This window comes from Pundamilia nyererei, unplaced genomic scaffold, assembly GCF_000239375.1.
Source record: "Pundamilia nyererei isolate P.nyererei 1_Seehausen unplaced genomic scaffold, PunNye1.0 scaffold00011, whole genome shotgun sequence".
Taxonomy (NCBI): Eukaryota; Metazoa; Chordata; class Actinopteri; order Cichliformes; family Cichlidae; genus Pundamilia; species Pundamilia nyererei.
Window position 1 is genome coordinate 6,644,764 of NW_005187412.1, and position 14,969 is coordinate 6,659,732.

A 14,969-nucleotide genomic window follows, 5' to 3' on the forward strand; every position below is an offset into this window, starting at 1 on the left:
CCTTTTCTTCCCCCCCCCCCACCCCTCGCTCATGTCTATCTCTCTGCAATGTGGTTAATGGCTTTTTCTTGTGTCATTGGCCTCCCTGTCAGATGTGATGTTGACAAAGAACCAATTTGGGGACTCAGTCAGCCACAGCAGTGAGGTGTCTGAGAAACTTTTTTTTGAACGATAAAGACAGCAGAACATAGCGAGCTGAATCTGAGATAGGTGTGCGAGTGCTCAGTTAATGGCCTCCTGAAACCTCCTAGGGGTCTTACACAAGTAGTAGGAGATGATACATGTTTCCACATTATAGTGCTTTTAAATCAGACTCACAAATACGAGGGTGCACAGACCCAAAATTGGCACAGTCCAGTGCGAGAACCATTACAATACTCTTCACATTAGCGTCTAATAATGCTGCCTGCAGACCAACACCACTCTCGGACATTTGATCCAGTGTTTCCAGACACACGATCTGAAAGGTTCTTACAATCTAGAACAAAATGTTTTCCTGCGCTGAGGAGTCACAGATAGATTGCAAACATTTGTAATTTAAGCGACAGATTGATCACAGTGCAGCGGTGCAGTGGAAGTTAGCTGCAGGCATATTCATAGTAATTTGCTAAATATCTTAAAATTGTAAATACAATTTTATTAATGTAAGGAAACAAACATCAATCTACTTTAAAAGATAAAACAATGAATCAGTAAAGCCTCCATTAAAAATTTAAATATGCAGTGGTGTAGTATATAATATAGACTCCTAATCATAATATGAATATATTACATGCATATGTATCTGTTGCTTTTTTATTTTAAAAACCTAGCAAACGGATAGGATCATCATCTTTGCTTTGAACTCACAGTTCATACAGGGGATCAGGCTGACTACATAAGCCTCCCATAAGAGAAAATAACCCAGGATCAGGTAACTGTTTTATCAAATGACATCAACACAAATCGAGACAAGGGCACGCTGATGTTAGAATAAATAAATAATAAAGAAAAGGCCCATTTAACCTCAAAAATCTTCTCAACAAACATATCTGTCATTCTGTCACGAGCTGTTCATTTATGGGTTTAATTGACAGAAAAACAAATGAATTAATAGAATATTGATGCTATTGTAGATATAAGCAAACTGATACTTAACCAAAAATGGCTCAACCTCTTTACATAACCTTTGAGTTATGATCTTTTCAAATACTTTCATAACATTAGAAGTTAAAGTCACTAGCCTATAAAGATTGTCTACCTGAGGACAAACCTTTTCTGGTGCTCAGAAATTGTGCCACACCTGTTTTCAATTGCTGTTATCTAATAAACACGCGTGCAACAGCATCAGAATTGAATAATATGAAAATGATTTTAATGTACTGCCAAAAAGCTCAGTCTGTCTATTGTTTTAATATCTACTGAGTAGTGACGGAGGATAGTGACTTATGAAAATATGAAATATCAGGAGGGGTCCAGTTTTTTCCAGCACATTCATAAGACTGTGAATTAATGACTAAAAAGGACTCTGGTGGTTATACAAGCAGGAGTCTATTTTCCTCTCGCCATTTCCGTGTGTGCACACCGTACAGTAGGTGACACACAGCTGTGTGTTTGTATCAGAGAGCATGTGTTCCCAATGGACAGAAAGCAGAATAGTGAAAAAGAGCAGCAGGCTATGTCTGACTTTGACTGAAACCCTCCCTTTGTTGACGGCCAGTTTTAACACATTCACAGTACTAGTAGCACTGCCAACATTATGCCACTGGCTCCTTTAAATAGAAAGAGATGGTAGACTCCTAAACTGCAGACAGCATCTCTTAGTCTGCGCATACCTTCTTTAGAATCCAACTTGAGATGACGACACGTTCAGATAAGGCTATGAGTGACACTGAAGGTAAGCACAACAGGTTAAATGGTTGTGAGGTTGCTATGGTGTAAGCTTCTTCTTTATCTTCTTCTGGCTGCTCTGTTTATGGGTCACTACAGCAGATCATGTCACACCAACCCTCTGCATGTCCTTCTTCACTACATCCTCAATCTTGTCTCTAACTTTGTCTCCAGACTGCTCGACCTGAGCTGTCCCTCCCACTGAAAAACATCTTACCATCTTCTAAGTCTTCCACTTCCAGCTTCCACCTGCTGTCCTTTTGTTAATGCCACTGTGTCCAAACCACATCATAGCAGCTCTCACTATCTATAGAAGGCATAGGTGTAACAATTCTCCAAAACCACACGCCATTTTTTTATTCTCCCCACAGCCGTGATTGCATGATCATGATTGGATCATACAGCTTTTACCCGAACAGAGTGCTGTAGGCTTCAGCAGCTCCAAATGGGTGTCAGTGTATAGGACCACAGCAGCTTTGAATGAGAAAGTTAACTTAAGGAAATCATAAGAAAGAGAAACAGGAACCTGAAAGGAATCCAAATTGATAAAAATAGCAAGTAAAAGTTTAAAAGGGGAAGAATCCAAAAATCCAGCTGAAAGTGGTTGAAATATTTTTTAAAAAAAGAAAAAAAAGCCTACATCTCTTGTTAAATAAAAGTAAACAGTTCAAATTTTGTTAAACAATGAGTAGATGTTGGTATTATTACCCAAAGGTTAGGATTAAATGTACTTATTATAATGGATATTTGGTGTGCTAGACTAAACATAATAGCCAAATAGTAAGCAGGCCAGCCTTGTGCTTTAGAACAGGTGGGTTTAAAAAATATTTTCAGGGTTTTGTGCAGGTTAACATGTCCAGGTTTCAGCAGTAGATTTGGATTGGATGCCCCATTCATCAGTTACCACATTCTAAATATCATTATTACATATTAGACCATTCATTTTGTCTTTATTAAGTACACTTTAGTATAAAAGACTCATCTTACTGTATTTACTTAAGTTATTTCTGCTATAAATATACAGTTTTCACTTTGAGAAAAATAAGAAATGGCTGTGAGTCAAAAAAGAAAAGAAAAGAAAAGTGATTCTTGACTTATTGACCCATAATCTGGCAAACATATCTCTCGTGAATGATAACAAGTCATTCTGAGAACATTTTTGTCACAGGGTAGGCGCTGCAATCAATGTTTAACAAAGAAATATATATTTTTTTATTTATCCAGATTAAGTCTCATTGGGAATAAAAATATATTTTTCAAGAGAGATCTGCAGAAGATGTCACCAGAAGTCGCAATAAATAAATAACTAAATAAATCTGAATATAATGTAAAACGCAGAGTTGGTAGAATAACGTTCTAAATCATGGCGACTAAATTCTATTCATCAACATAAAAAAGTCTATGGGGGCAAAACGCATTCAAACATCGCCAGTCATTTTTTGGCAGACATGTTATAATGCAAATGATAGAATTACAGAATTGGCCCGCACGGATGCTTTTCTAACCCGTGTTCTTTTATCTGAAATGACAGCAGCGTCAAACGCGTCAAATGACAAACAGACATGAGAGCAGACTAGGAACAAACATGAAGGACAGTCACGCATTTTTGCATCTGAGTGTGTAAATCCCACTGAAGTGAAAGCTACTGAGCCAAAAACAACGCAAGAAACAAACAAAAAACTTAAGCAGTGCTGTTAGTAAAATGCGGCTCAACAGATTTAATCTATAGAACACATTTATCCAGTAAATAATCTGTCGCAGATAGAGCATACAGACAGACGATTTTAAACCGAAACTATGGACCAGTCTGTGTGTTCAGCATGAGCTCCCGCGGTGACCTAGAGAGCCCCCTTTACTCCGAGTTCAAGCTCGACTTACCTCGTTAACCCATCGACCTTTCCGGTAAACCCTGGCACAGATTTTCCTCAAAAGCCACCTCGCAGACCCGCCCCCTCTTTTGTCAGTCATGCGGTGCAGATGGCGTGCATAGGTGAGCGGTCAGGTAAGCAGAGTGCAGAATCGGTCAGATTTAATGTAATGTCGTGTAAGGCGATGGACATGCAGACGCTATTAAAAAGGATGTAGGCCAGCTTGAGGCCGGCCTGAGGTCAGGTTTAGGTTGAACTCTGGTGCTAACGTTGTTGTTGGTGTTGTTTGAAGGCAGCATTCATGGCTGTTTCAGCAGCTGCTGTCTATAAAAACATTCGTCTTTATGTATATTTTATTTCATGTTCATTTAACTTGATTCATTTTAATATAATTATTACAAAGACTACATCGTAGGTCATTCCTCTATTTAACTCTGATATATGGGCGAGGGCAGTTTAACACACTGAACATTAGGCTGTATTGCAAGCACAGGCCAGGTCCTGCTATAATTTGTGCAAAGTCTGCCAAATAATGCATATACTTAGTCTTGTCTTTCACACTTATGAGTTTTTTGTTTATTCCTTTCTATACACAAATATGTTGCCTTTAGTAGTTTTTGCTTACAGGTATCCCTAAAAAAAAAAATCACTCAGAAATGAGGAATCCCAGTTTAACCCTCACTGCCCTTCGTTGTGAAGCACTGAACTACAGTTTTTTAAATGAAACAAAAGCATGGGTTTCATCTAAATTATTTAGGTGTGTGTGGCAAGAGAGGAAGTTTAATGATTCATGAACCCATCAGCCAAGTGGCTTTGAGTCTTTCTTTCCAAAGTGTTGTTGTAGAGCCATAAAGGCCCACGGTGATGGTGATGCATTCAGGATACTGTGTGTCCTGATTGATGAGCTTCCTGGAAACACCCTGGCAGAACAGAAGCCGTCTCAGATTACAATGTACCACGCAGTCTTTCTCTGTTGTTGTTTCACCACTACAATGATAATCAAGACACTGTCTGTTAGGTCACGTTTTTGGTTTGATATACTGTAAACAGATTGCGTGTATATACTGTAGTTAAGATAAGGGATTTTTTTTTCAGTCGTAGTGTTGATGAGAGCTAAAAGAGAATCACTGCTATTCAAAAGAGGAGACAAAAAAGAGGAGTTTCTTTTAACAGAAGACTTGCATTCCTTTCATATCTGGTTAATGTTGTTGAACTAACTTAACTAATGGAAGTTATTCAAAATTCTTTCAACATATGTCTGGTGGGGATTTAATGAATTTTATGCAGGTCTGTTCATTATTTATATCAAAGTATAGTACACACAATAGTGTAGTTTATTTTTATGTAACTTGTAACTTTACAAGTCTTCAGGTCGACCCACTCTGATTTGCCTAGAGGTGTGTGTGTGTGTGTGTGTGTGTACTAAAGTCCCATTTTTGAGTGCACACTAATTAAAAAAGAAAAACTTCACATTGCAAAAAATAACTGGTGTTAATTTCTGTAAATAGCTTATGTGAGTTCTTAATATAAACAATTGTATTTCTCAAAAATACAAGACAAAGAATGCTCTTTAATTTGAAATTCTTGGTTACAAAAGTGAAGAAAATGTCATTTTCATTCAACTTTGAGAGGAAGTTGTACCATAAAGTCTCAGTACCGTTATCTAATCTGAATTGAACAACGTTCGCGAGTTTCCAGATGTTATTCTAAATATAACTGAGAAAGTGTTTTTACATATATGCATATTTTTCAATTTTAAGACCCACTTTGTAGGGATGTACGTTATCCTGGAGGAGTGTGATAATTCAGCCCAAGTTTAAAATATAATAAGAGGCATTAAAAGCACAACAATGCAGCATTTTCATACAACATTTATTCATAAAATGACTTGTAATAATTCATAAATAAATAAATACATGCATATCTAGAAAAGTACTTGATGAATGAAGAAGCTATAATTGCACCGCAATCACTATTGAGCAGAAAATATCGTGAAAATTCGATGACTTAATATTAATGTTACTGCAGTTAATAATGATATTAAATATTACTGCATTACGCTGACTGCATTCCTTTATATAAGAGGTGTTAAAAACATCATGCATGACATGAACTTTAGCTTTTAACATTTTAACAAACAGTTCACTCAGAACTCTCTAGGTGGCGATGCTGTGCAATAGTTGGATAATGAAACAGAATAGAATAGAAATATCCTTTATTGTCCCTTACTGGGGAAATTTGGGTGTTCCAGCATCAAAGTGACAGGCAGATGGAGCACGCAGATTCAAAAAACAATTTGCAGCATAATGAAAAAAATACAGTACAGTTAGTAAGTTATTAAAAATTATTAAAAACAGAAAAAGAAAAAACTGTGCAAATAAGAGCAGGGATATTAACGGCTATAATGTAACTATAATATAAACAACTTATTGCGTTTGTTGGGCGCAGTGATAGTTATAAAGTCTACCAGCTGCGGCGAGAGAGGACCTGCGATGATGAATGCCCTGTCCCCAAACACGTGCACAGGTAGATTTCCCTGTTTACAAAACACCACACAGTAGACAGAGCATTTAACGTCCTGACAAGTACTGCAGACCTCCTTTGCACTCTACAGTCAGAGACTTCAGACGCCGGCCATTTTACTGTGGCTTCTGGTCTCTTGCAGACATGCCTCGTCAATTTCTAAAGGTGAATCTGAGTGAGGTGGAGGAGGAGACGCAGTTGCTTGCAGAGAAAGTATATGCATCGGCATTAAAAGAAGAAGAAACCAAAAATGCCTTGTCGATGTTCACGATGCCTGAGGACTGCCCAATTGGCCTCCAGCAAGCCAAAGACCATGAACTGCTTAAGGAGCTGGCAGAGCAGCAGTCAGAGGAGACTCTTAAGAGGTAAGTCCTGCTTGGACTCTGAACCGCAGATCAGTCTGTTCATGCAAGAAAAATTATCCTAGTATAAAAAAACAAAACAAAAATCCCTTTATAAGACGTATATTTTCAGTTTTGCTTATTATTTATGTGGTGTTAGATATACGTGAGCCAAGACTTAAAGTTTTCAGTCTGCTCCTTTTGATTTTTCTTTTGTGGTCTTGATTCTGTATGATGTAATATAGTCTCCTTAGGCACACAGCTCTGACTGTGAGCACTGAAGCCACACCCACCTGTTATTTAAATCTTTTGTTTTCAATAAAAATGGAAGGTGGGGGTAAAGGGGGATGAACTAAAACAGATTGTACAAAGTTCAAACTGTAAATAATGCAAAGCGGCTCTGTGGAGTCTAATGATATAAATGTGAAGTTAAAACTGAGCATAATAGGCCCCTTTTAATGAGTCATCTTACCATGATTTTAGGTAAAGACTCGTTCATTTAAGTGAGCTTTGCACCAAATGCTAATCAAGTTGCTGACTTTTCAGGAGGAACAGCCTGAGGATGATTCGTTCCAAGTCACTTTGCCTACAAGTCCCAGCCAATGCAGATTGGGCACGCCTAGTGACACCATTCATGTCCCCCAGTTCCACCAGCTCATCTGTGCAAGAAAACTGCCCTGATTATCAGAGGGTTACTATTAGTGGAGATTACTGTGCTGGTGTAAGTACTCTCGTTGAAAGTGCCAACTGGTGTAGTTACATACATATACATCCCATATGTAATATTTTGAATTTGAATATTAAATGGTAAAAAAAAAAAACTCAGACAAATGTGAAATGACAATATCTTCAAATTGAATGTAGCATGATTTAAGTGTGCAGTATCCAAAAAATCGAATTATTGGAAGTAGAGACAACTGCATGTCTTCCTGCCACCCTCTGAAGGAATTAATTCAAAATCTTAAAAGTGCAAAACTGTCTACATTTTGAAGTATAAAAGATGAATTTAGATGCCAGTCAAAGCATTGTTGCTTCAAAATCTAGCAGCCAGTCACTGCACAGTGTCCCTCCATGATCCAGTGTAGCCTTCACTATTACTACTATTGGATTAGACTTGAATTTATGTTTAATGCTCATCCTCCCCTCAGATCACACTGGACGACTATGATCAGGCCGCCAAAAATCTGTTTAAAGCTCTGCTTCTTCGAGAGAAATACTCAAAGCTAGCCTATCACAGATTCTGCAGAACGACGAGCAAGTTCCTACGAAGTGCTCAGAACACGACCTGGAGCGAAGAAGATGAGGTCCTTCCAGGTATGATGTACGAAGCTGGGCTGTATGTATAACAAAATTTAAAAACATGCTTTGTTCTAATTTATATGAAAGTAATGGAAAAACCTTTGCGACCACCAGACATGTGCCCATGTTCAGAAGCTGGGGAGGATCCCTACTGCATGGACAACATCCCCAAGGATCTAAATTATAAACTGAAGATGAAGGATGGGATAGTTTATGTGTATGATAATGAAGAGGCTTTCAAAGAAAACCAGCCTCATGACCTTCCTTACCCAGACTTGGAGACCTTTGCTGTAGAGCTGAGTCATGTGCTTGCCATGACTGCAGATGGACCCACGTAAGTTTCCAAAACAATTATGCAGTCATGCTGGTTGAAAAACCGGTTATCATCCATTCTGCACTTTTTAGAGAATGAACTGAGTGTCGCTTTTAATTTTCAGGAAAACCTACTGTCATAGGAGACTAAATTTCTTGAGTTCAAAATTCAACCTCCATGAGATGCTCAATGAGATGGCTGAGCTCAAGGAATTAAAACGTGTGCCTCACAGAGATTTCTACAATGTTAGAAAGGTTAGTATTCCATCTCTGGGAAGTGAGGCAACCATTACATCTGACTGAACTTTAAAGTGAGTGTAGATACTAAAGCATGCTCTGCAAACTACCCAGATTAACCTGCAGCTGTTATCATTTAATTGCTTGGCAAAAAGCACTTTGAAGAACTTCTGAATGTGACAGCAATGTCGTTTGTAGAGGAGGCAGAGCCTGAAGCCTCAGGGGAAGCTTCACCAATTACACCATCCAAAGTAAGAGCTGGTTCTGCATCTTTGGCACAAAGTGCAGCACATTTTCAGTGCTGCTGCTCCTTTTGTCACAACAGAGCATCACCTCCACTCTGAGATCCATCTGGAAAGGAAAAGCTAGTTGAGGTGGTTCAGACATCTGTTTTAGTTGCCTCTTGGATTGCTGGGCCTGAATACCTTCTGAGCATGCCCAACTGGGAGGGGTTAAATATAGGATATTAGTGCGTGCAGACTGAACATACTGTTTCTTTCTTGCAGGTGGACACGCACATTCATGCAGCTGCATGCATGTCTCAGAAACATCTGCTCACCTTCATCCAGAAGACGTATCAGACTGATGCAGAACGTGTAGTTTTAGAAAAGGGTGGACAAAGAATGACACTCAAAGAGGTTTTCCAGCACCTCAACAAGGACCCCTATGACCTTACTGTGGACTCTCTCGACGTACATGCTGTGAGAAATATTGTCTATTCTTTTGAATTCAAATATTCCATTAAGACAATATATTTAAGAATTTCAGATTTTGTCATTCTGCTGCTTGCATCGTTCTGGGATTCTGAATCACACTTTATGATTTATTACATTTACAGGGGAGACAAACCTTCCACCGCTTTGATAAGTTCAATGCGAAGTATAACCCAGTGGGAGCCAGTGAGCTTCGCGAAATCTTCCTGAAAACTGACAATGTTGTTAATGGAGAGTATTTTGCTTGCATCATAAAGGTACTATCATCATTTGTAGCATTTCATCAATTTCAAGACGGAGTGATGCAGAGAAAACTTGATGCACTCTTCCTCTCACCATTTTTTTATAGGAAGTGGCCCGTGGCCTGGAGGAGAGCAAGTATCAGCATGTAGAGCCACGCCTGTCCATCTACGGAAGGTCTCCTGACGAGTGGTACAGTCTGTCCAAGTGGTTTATTGACCACAAATTATACTCTCCAAACATAAGGTGGATGATTCAAGTGCCCAGAATATAGTAAGTGCTTCATGCTGAAAATGCAGGCTTTTAATGTAAATGCATTTTGTGAAATCTAAAATATACTTTTATGTTGCAGTGATATTTTCAAGCTAAAGAAGCTGATACCCAATTTTGCCAAGATGCTGGAGAACATATTCCTTCCTTTGTTTGAGGCCACAGTCAACCCACAGAAGCACAAAGAACTTCACATTTTCCTCAAATGTGTAAGATTTGTTGTACCAAAACAGATCTCAGCAAATATTATGAGGATCAGTTTTGCACAAAAAGATGTACTTCATGTCTTCAAATGATGCATTTATGTGCAGTATAATAATAGTTGGGTGATATAGCAGACTATACTGTAGTGGTAAGCAGATGCACCCATTAGGGCAATGAAAATATAATGACGCATCAATATGAAAACATGTCTTTATAATATAAACTGGCTTCATAAAATGTAAAATTGTTCAGAAATACACTGTATGGGCAAAGGTATTGTGTTCCACTACTTAATATTGAAGTACAGGTGTTTTTAGTCCCATTGCCACAGGTGTATAAGCTCCTGTGGGTGTAACCTGCAGGTGGCCCAGTACGTCTGTCCATATATTGCACAATATAAAAATAACTGACTGTTGATTGGTAACATTTGTGGAAACAAATGACTAACAACCATTTAATATTAATACCTGCCGGGCTTCATTAAAAAATCCCAGCAGAAAATGACTGTTTTTGTGGATGCAGGTGTCTGGCTTTGACAGCGTGGACGATGAGTCCAAACACAGCGATCACATGTTCTCCTTCAGGAGCCCAAAACCAGAACAGTGGACTTCAGTTGAAAATCCTCCATACAGCTACTACATCTTCCACATGTACGCAAACATCATAGTCCTCAACAACCTCAGAAAGTAAGTATCATTCCCCAGGTATGGTGAAGTATCAGAAGCAGGCAGATTGAATTTACTTGATGTCTGCTAAATGGGTGACTCAATATAAGTATATGAAACCCAAGGTAATTCAGAGTTCTGCACAGAAAGGGAGAAAAATGCAAAGACAGTTAAAACATGTCAACTATATGTGTATATCATGATATAAAGCTGTATTACTCTACCCTGTAATGATTAATCTTTAGATGGGGAAACACAGACAAGAAATTAGGGTTAAGATGAAGTTGCAGACATGCTTTAAGCCCCAATTTAAATGTTTTATCTCAGATGTACAGAAAGGTTGTACCAGCAGTGAAGACCATAAAAAATAAAAGCTGATTCATTTTTTTAATATTCTAATTTTGGAAACGCACAGACAGCTTAAGAGGTATCTGCCCTGCCGAATAACTGACAACTCCTTTGTGTGACAATAAGAATACATCCTTTTTTCTTTCGTAAACACATAGATGAAGGAAGACTTGACATGGATGTAGGACATGTTAGACCCTGACCTAGCAGTGACAGTTTACTCTGTCACTTTGTAACTGTAACTGTCAGTGGAAGAGTGACTAATAAATTACAGGAAAGCCAGTTCTGAACTACTTGATGCTTAAAGCTGATCGGCACTCTGTGTGATGAAGATGATTAAATGCTGTTATGTGATGTTGCTTATTATACTCTTCTGCGTCTTGTATAGAGAGTGTGGACTAAACACCTTCCAGTTCCGTCCCCACTGTGGAGAAGCTGGATCACTCACTCATCTGGTCTCTGCCTTTCTCACTGCTGACAACATCTCACATGGACTCAACCTGAGGAAGGTACTCACGACTGTCCCGAGTTATAAACCAGTAAACCACAAAGCATTGCTTATAAACTGCAGAATATCCCAAAGGTCACCGCTATAGTACGGACTCCAACTCACTCAGTATTAAGATAAAACACACAATGACAGTGTGTACATTTGTGTGTTTTTCCATCTTTCACGTTCACGAGCAGCACCTCTGTCAAACTTCCTACAGAGCCCAGTGCTGCAGTACCTGTACTACCTAGCCCAGGTACCAATTGCAATGTCTCCACTCAGCAACAATGGCCTGTTCCTGGAATACTCCAAAAGCCCGCTAAAAGACTTCCTGCACAAAGGTCTGTGTGTGTCCCTGTCCACAGATGATCCCATGCTGTTCCACTACACCAAGGTAAAAATAAATAAATAAAAAATCTACAGGAAACTGTGTTTTCAGGTCATCATTCAGTGATCCAAAATCACTGTTTGCCTAACTAATACAGTATTTGTTATTTTGATTCATTTCTGTAGTCTGAATAAAGCTTATCTGCTATTTGTGTATCCTCTGAGGAACCACTGATGGAGGAGTACGCCATAGCAGCTCAGCTGTGGAAGTTCAGCACCTGTGATGTGTGTGAAATAGCCAGGAACAGTGTGCTGCAGAGTGGGTTTTCTCACCAGGTGTGGTCACATCCTTCATTTGAAAAAAGACAACATAAATTCTGTCTTAGCAGGCATTGGTCAACTCACACAAGATCTAATCATCATTTCTTCCACCTACTGTTGTGATTACTTTTGCAAGGATAAGATGCACTTCCTGGGAGAGAACTATCTGAAAGATGGACCCGAAGGAAACGATATCCGTAAGACCAACGTCGCCCAGGTCCGGATGGCCTACAGACACGAAACGCTGTGCAATGAACTCAGCTTCATTGTTGATGCAGTGAAGGCTGAATCTATGAATTCCCACAGCGAGTAAAGAGGACCTCACATTTGACAGAATCGAAGCATGTTGCACTCTAAGATATCTACGTTTACCTTTATTTATTTATTTATTTATTTTGTAAAAAGTGCCTCTGGCTGGCTGTGATGGAATACAAACTTCAATAAAACTAAAACTAAAAGAGCAATACTTAACTAATTGCAAATTAATAGCAGATGGGTTTTCTAAAATTGAATTGTAAGGGACGATGCTCAAGTATTCAAAGGCAAAGCTGTGGAAGCCCACAAGATCTCATAGAAACTTTTCACAGCCCATATCAGACATTAGAAGAGTTACCAATGAGAGAACAAACAAACAGTTTGCTTAAAACAAGCTTCAGTGACTTTTAAAAAAGCTTGAGAGATACTGAAGAGTAAAAACTAGAATTATGTGGATCTAAGAAGTGGGTAAACCTGCAGAAAAGCTGTTATTATGAGTTTTTGTTGTGTAGAACACCAAACCCGTGTGAGTATTTAAAATCATTTTATTACAAACATTGCCCTCCAGTGGCTAAAATGCACCATTTAACAGAATACAAAAAGAAATCATGTTACAGCCATTCTGTCTCTTAATTTAACACAAATCGAGGATCACAAACAGTTTCTCATTTATTGTGCGTCGTCGCCCACTTCTATCCTCTCATCTTCCTCAGCAGCTTTCTTGGTTTCTGTAGGGGTCTTCACACAGATCCACTCTTCTGTCTGGATGTACTCTTTCTGCTCTTTCACGTCTGACTTCTGAGAGCAACGTCTTCTGTTATTTATTAACAGATGGACAGGAAAAAGATGTAATAATATGCAACAAGAGAAACTTTATTGTGTTTTATGTATTATTAAAAAAAAAAGCTCTTACAATTTGAGGTATGTCAGGATGATTGTTATAAGCAGAAGAAGCGCACAGGAGCAGAAGATGAGCACAGCTTTTCCTAAAATATGAAACATGCACACTGTTGATAACGAGGCCTTTGCCTGTCTATTAGTCTTGTGCTGTGTTAACTGACTGTGACAGAGTTCAGATTACGAGTCCCATACCTGCAGTAAAGCTTTGTGAGCTGCTGGCAAAGCGGGCTGGTTCTATCTCACTGTCGAGCGTTTCAGGAGTCGAGGAGGAAGATGTGGATGGTGGTGTTGTGGTGTGGTGTGTGTGACCCACGCCATGTGTGCTCTTCAAAGGACTGTCAGTTACTTCATCCATTCGTTGTATCGCTGCATCTGTGCAAAGATTAGACGATTTTCAAACAATTCTGATTATTTTTTCTTTTCTTTTGTACTTCCTCCTGTTTGAAATGATGATTATGTTTTGGAAAGTGTTAGGAGTGTATTGTATGTATTTGAAAAACCTTCGATAAAAATGCTCTCCAATGGTTTTTTTTCTTTTTTTGTTTCCCCCCATCCTAGTTATGTGGAATATACTAAAATGCTGCTGAATACAAATTAAAATCCAATGCGAATACAATAAAGCATCAAAGTTTGTGTTAAGAGTATTCATTAATACTAATGTATTCTTATTTACATCGACTATACAGCAGACCTGTTTTATTCTTTGAATAACAGTAAGCAGAGAACAGCATGCACAATCACTTTTTAAATATCTTTTGTCTCTTCATAAGTAAAATGCAGGTGCAAAGTTACTCACCTGTCTCGTTGAAGCAAAACACATCAAACTTTTGTTTTACGCTGGCTCGCCAGGGCACCAAGCCGCTCTTATTCCTGCCACAGCTGGGAATTGGGTGGATGCGGGGAATGACTGCGAAGTGTTCATCAATCCATCCAAACCTGAACAAAATATTACATTAGGTGCTCCTCGTTATATTACTCAGAGGTGATACTGAGGTGATTTTTTCTCTCACTTTGGTCTCACCTGCATGTTTCTAAACCTCTAGAAAGAGCTTTCTGTACTTGTGCTTTTGAAGCAATGTTCAGTCCAAGGGACCAGCAGAGCCTGCGAGCTTCACTGGCATTGAAAGCATACTCAGGCTGGTTGAGCTCATTTAAAGATGTGACCAGCATTACTCCTGCAATACTTTGATTGAATCCTGGGGAAACTGGAAAAAGCATATTTATATTTACTATATATGGTAGTACAATAATCTGTATATATATATATATTTGTACATATTAGAAAATATGTGAAATAACTTACCTCTGAGGTTCCTTATGTCAGTCATTTGAACAGACAAGGCTGATGTAACGAGCAGCGCTGCTGGGAGGCAAAGCCAGATGATGTTCATGACTGGTCAGAGTAAAGACAGATGAATGCTGGGTATCACTGCTGCTGCAAGGTTTATGTGTCTCTGAGCCAAAAGGCACGGTTAAATAGAGGTGATCATGCTCACTGGGATGTGTGGACTCTGTCACTGCCAGAGAATAACGGAAAAGGAAGAAGGAAGTAGTGCACATGGGTCAGATCAAGAGCCATCCTAAGTTCTGGGAGCAGGGCTCAGGAGACGATAAGTAATACATCAAAAACACTAATCTGCAGAAATTCAGTAGAAGGGAAAAAGCAGTGCACACGTGTTCCCATTCAGCATTTTTAATGTGAAATGTTGTTAAACTTCAATAAATAAGTTATGTTTTCAGGTTCAACTGCAACCAGTATTTTTACAGGCACAAATATATATGTATAT

At 38.8% G+C, this 14,969-nt stretch overlaps 2 protein-coding genes across 3 annotated transcripts; one reads left to right on the top strand and one right to left on the bottom strand.

Moving 5' to 3' along the window:
- The first annotated feature begins 3,804 nt into the window (after positions 1–3,804).
- On the top strand, positions 3,805–12,747 carry ampd3a (adenosine monophosphate deaminase 3a). 2 transcript variants are annotated; one of them, XM_005724342.1, is made up of 15 exons: positions 3,805–3,871; positions 6,403–6,625; positions 7,148–7,322; positions 7,750–7,915; positions 8,015–8,234; positions 8,338–8,467; positions 8,956–9,150; positions 9,288–9,419; positions 9,512–9,675; positions 9,755–9,881; positions 10,399–10,562; positions 11,278–11,398; positions 11,600–11,773; positions 11,932–12,042; positions 12,164–12,747. In XM_005724342.1, exons 1-15 carry the CDS (start codon positions 3,847–3,849, stop codon positions 12,338–12,340), a joined length of 2,304 nt encoding a protein of 767 aa, XP_005724399.1. In that variant the 5' UTR covers positions 3,805–3,846; the 3' UTR covers positions 12,341–12,747. The 2 variants fall into 2 exon arrangements, with proteins under 2 accessions (XP_005724399.1, XP_005724400.1); XM_005724343.2 differs by having other exon boundaries at positions 3,816–3,859.
- A 64-nt stretch (positions 12,748–12,811) lies between these two features.
- lyve1a (lymphatic vessel endothelial hyaluronic receptor 1a) lies at positions 12,812–14,651 on the bottom strand. Its single transcript, XM_005724344.2, has 6 exons — positions 14,486–14,651; positions 14,204–14,387; positions 13,979–14,118; positions 13,375–13,554; positions 13,196–13,268; positions 12,812–13,096 (listed from the first exon to the last, which is right to left on the bottom strand). Exons 1-6 carry the CDS (start codon positions 14,571–14,573, stop codon positions 12,952–12,954), a joined length of 810 nt encoding a protein of 269 aa, XP_005724401.1. The 5' UTR covers positions 14,574–14,651; the 3' UTR covers positions 12,812–12,951.
- Between the last annotated feature and the right edge of the window lie 318 nt (positions 14,652–14,969).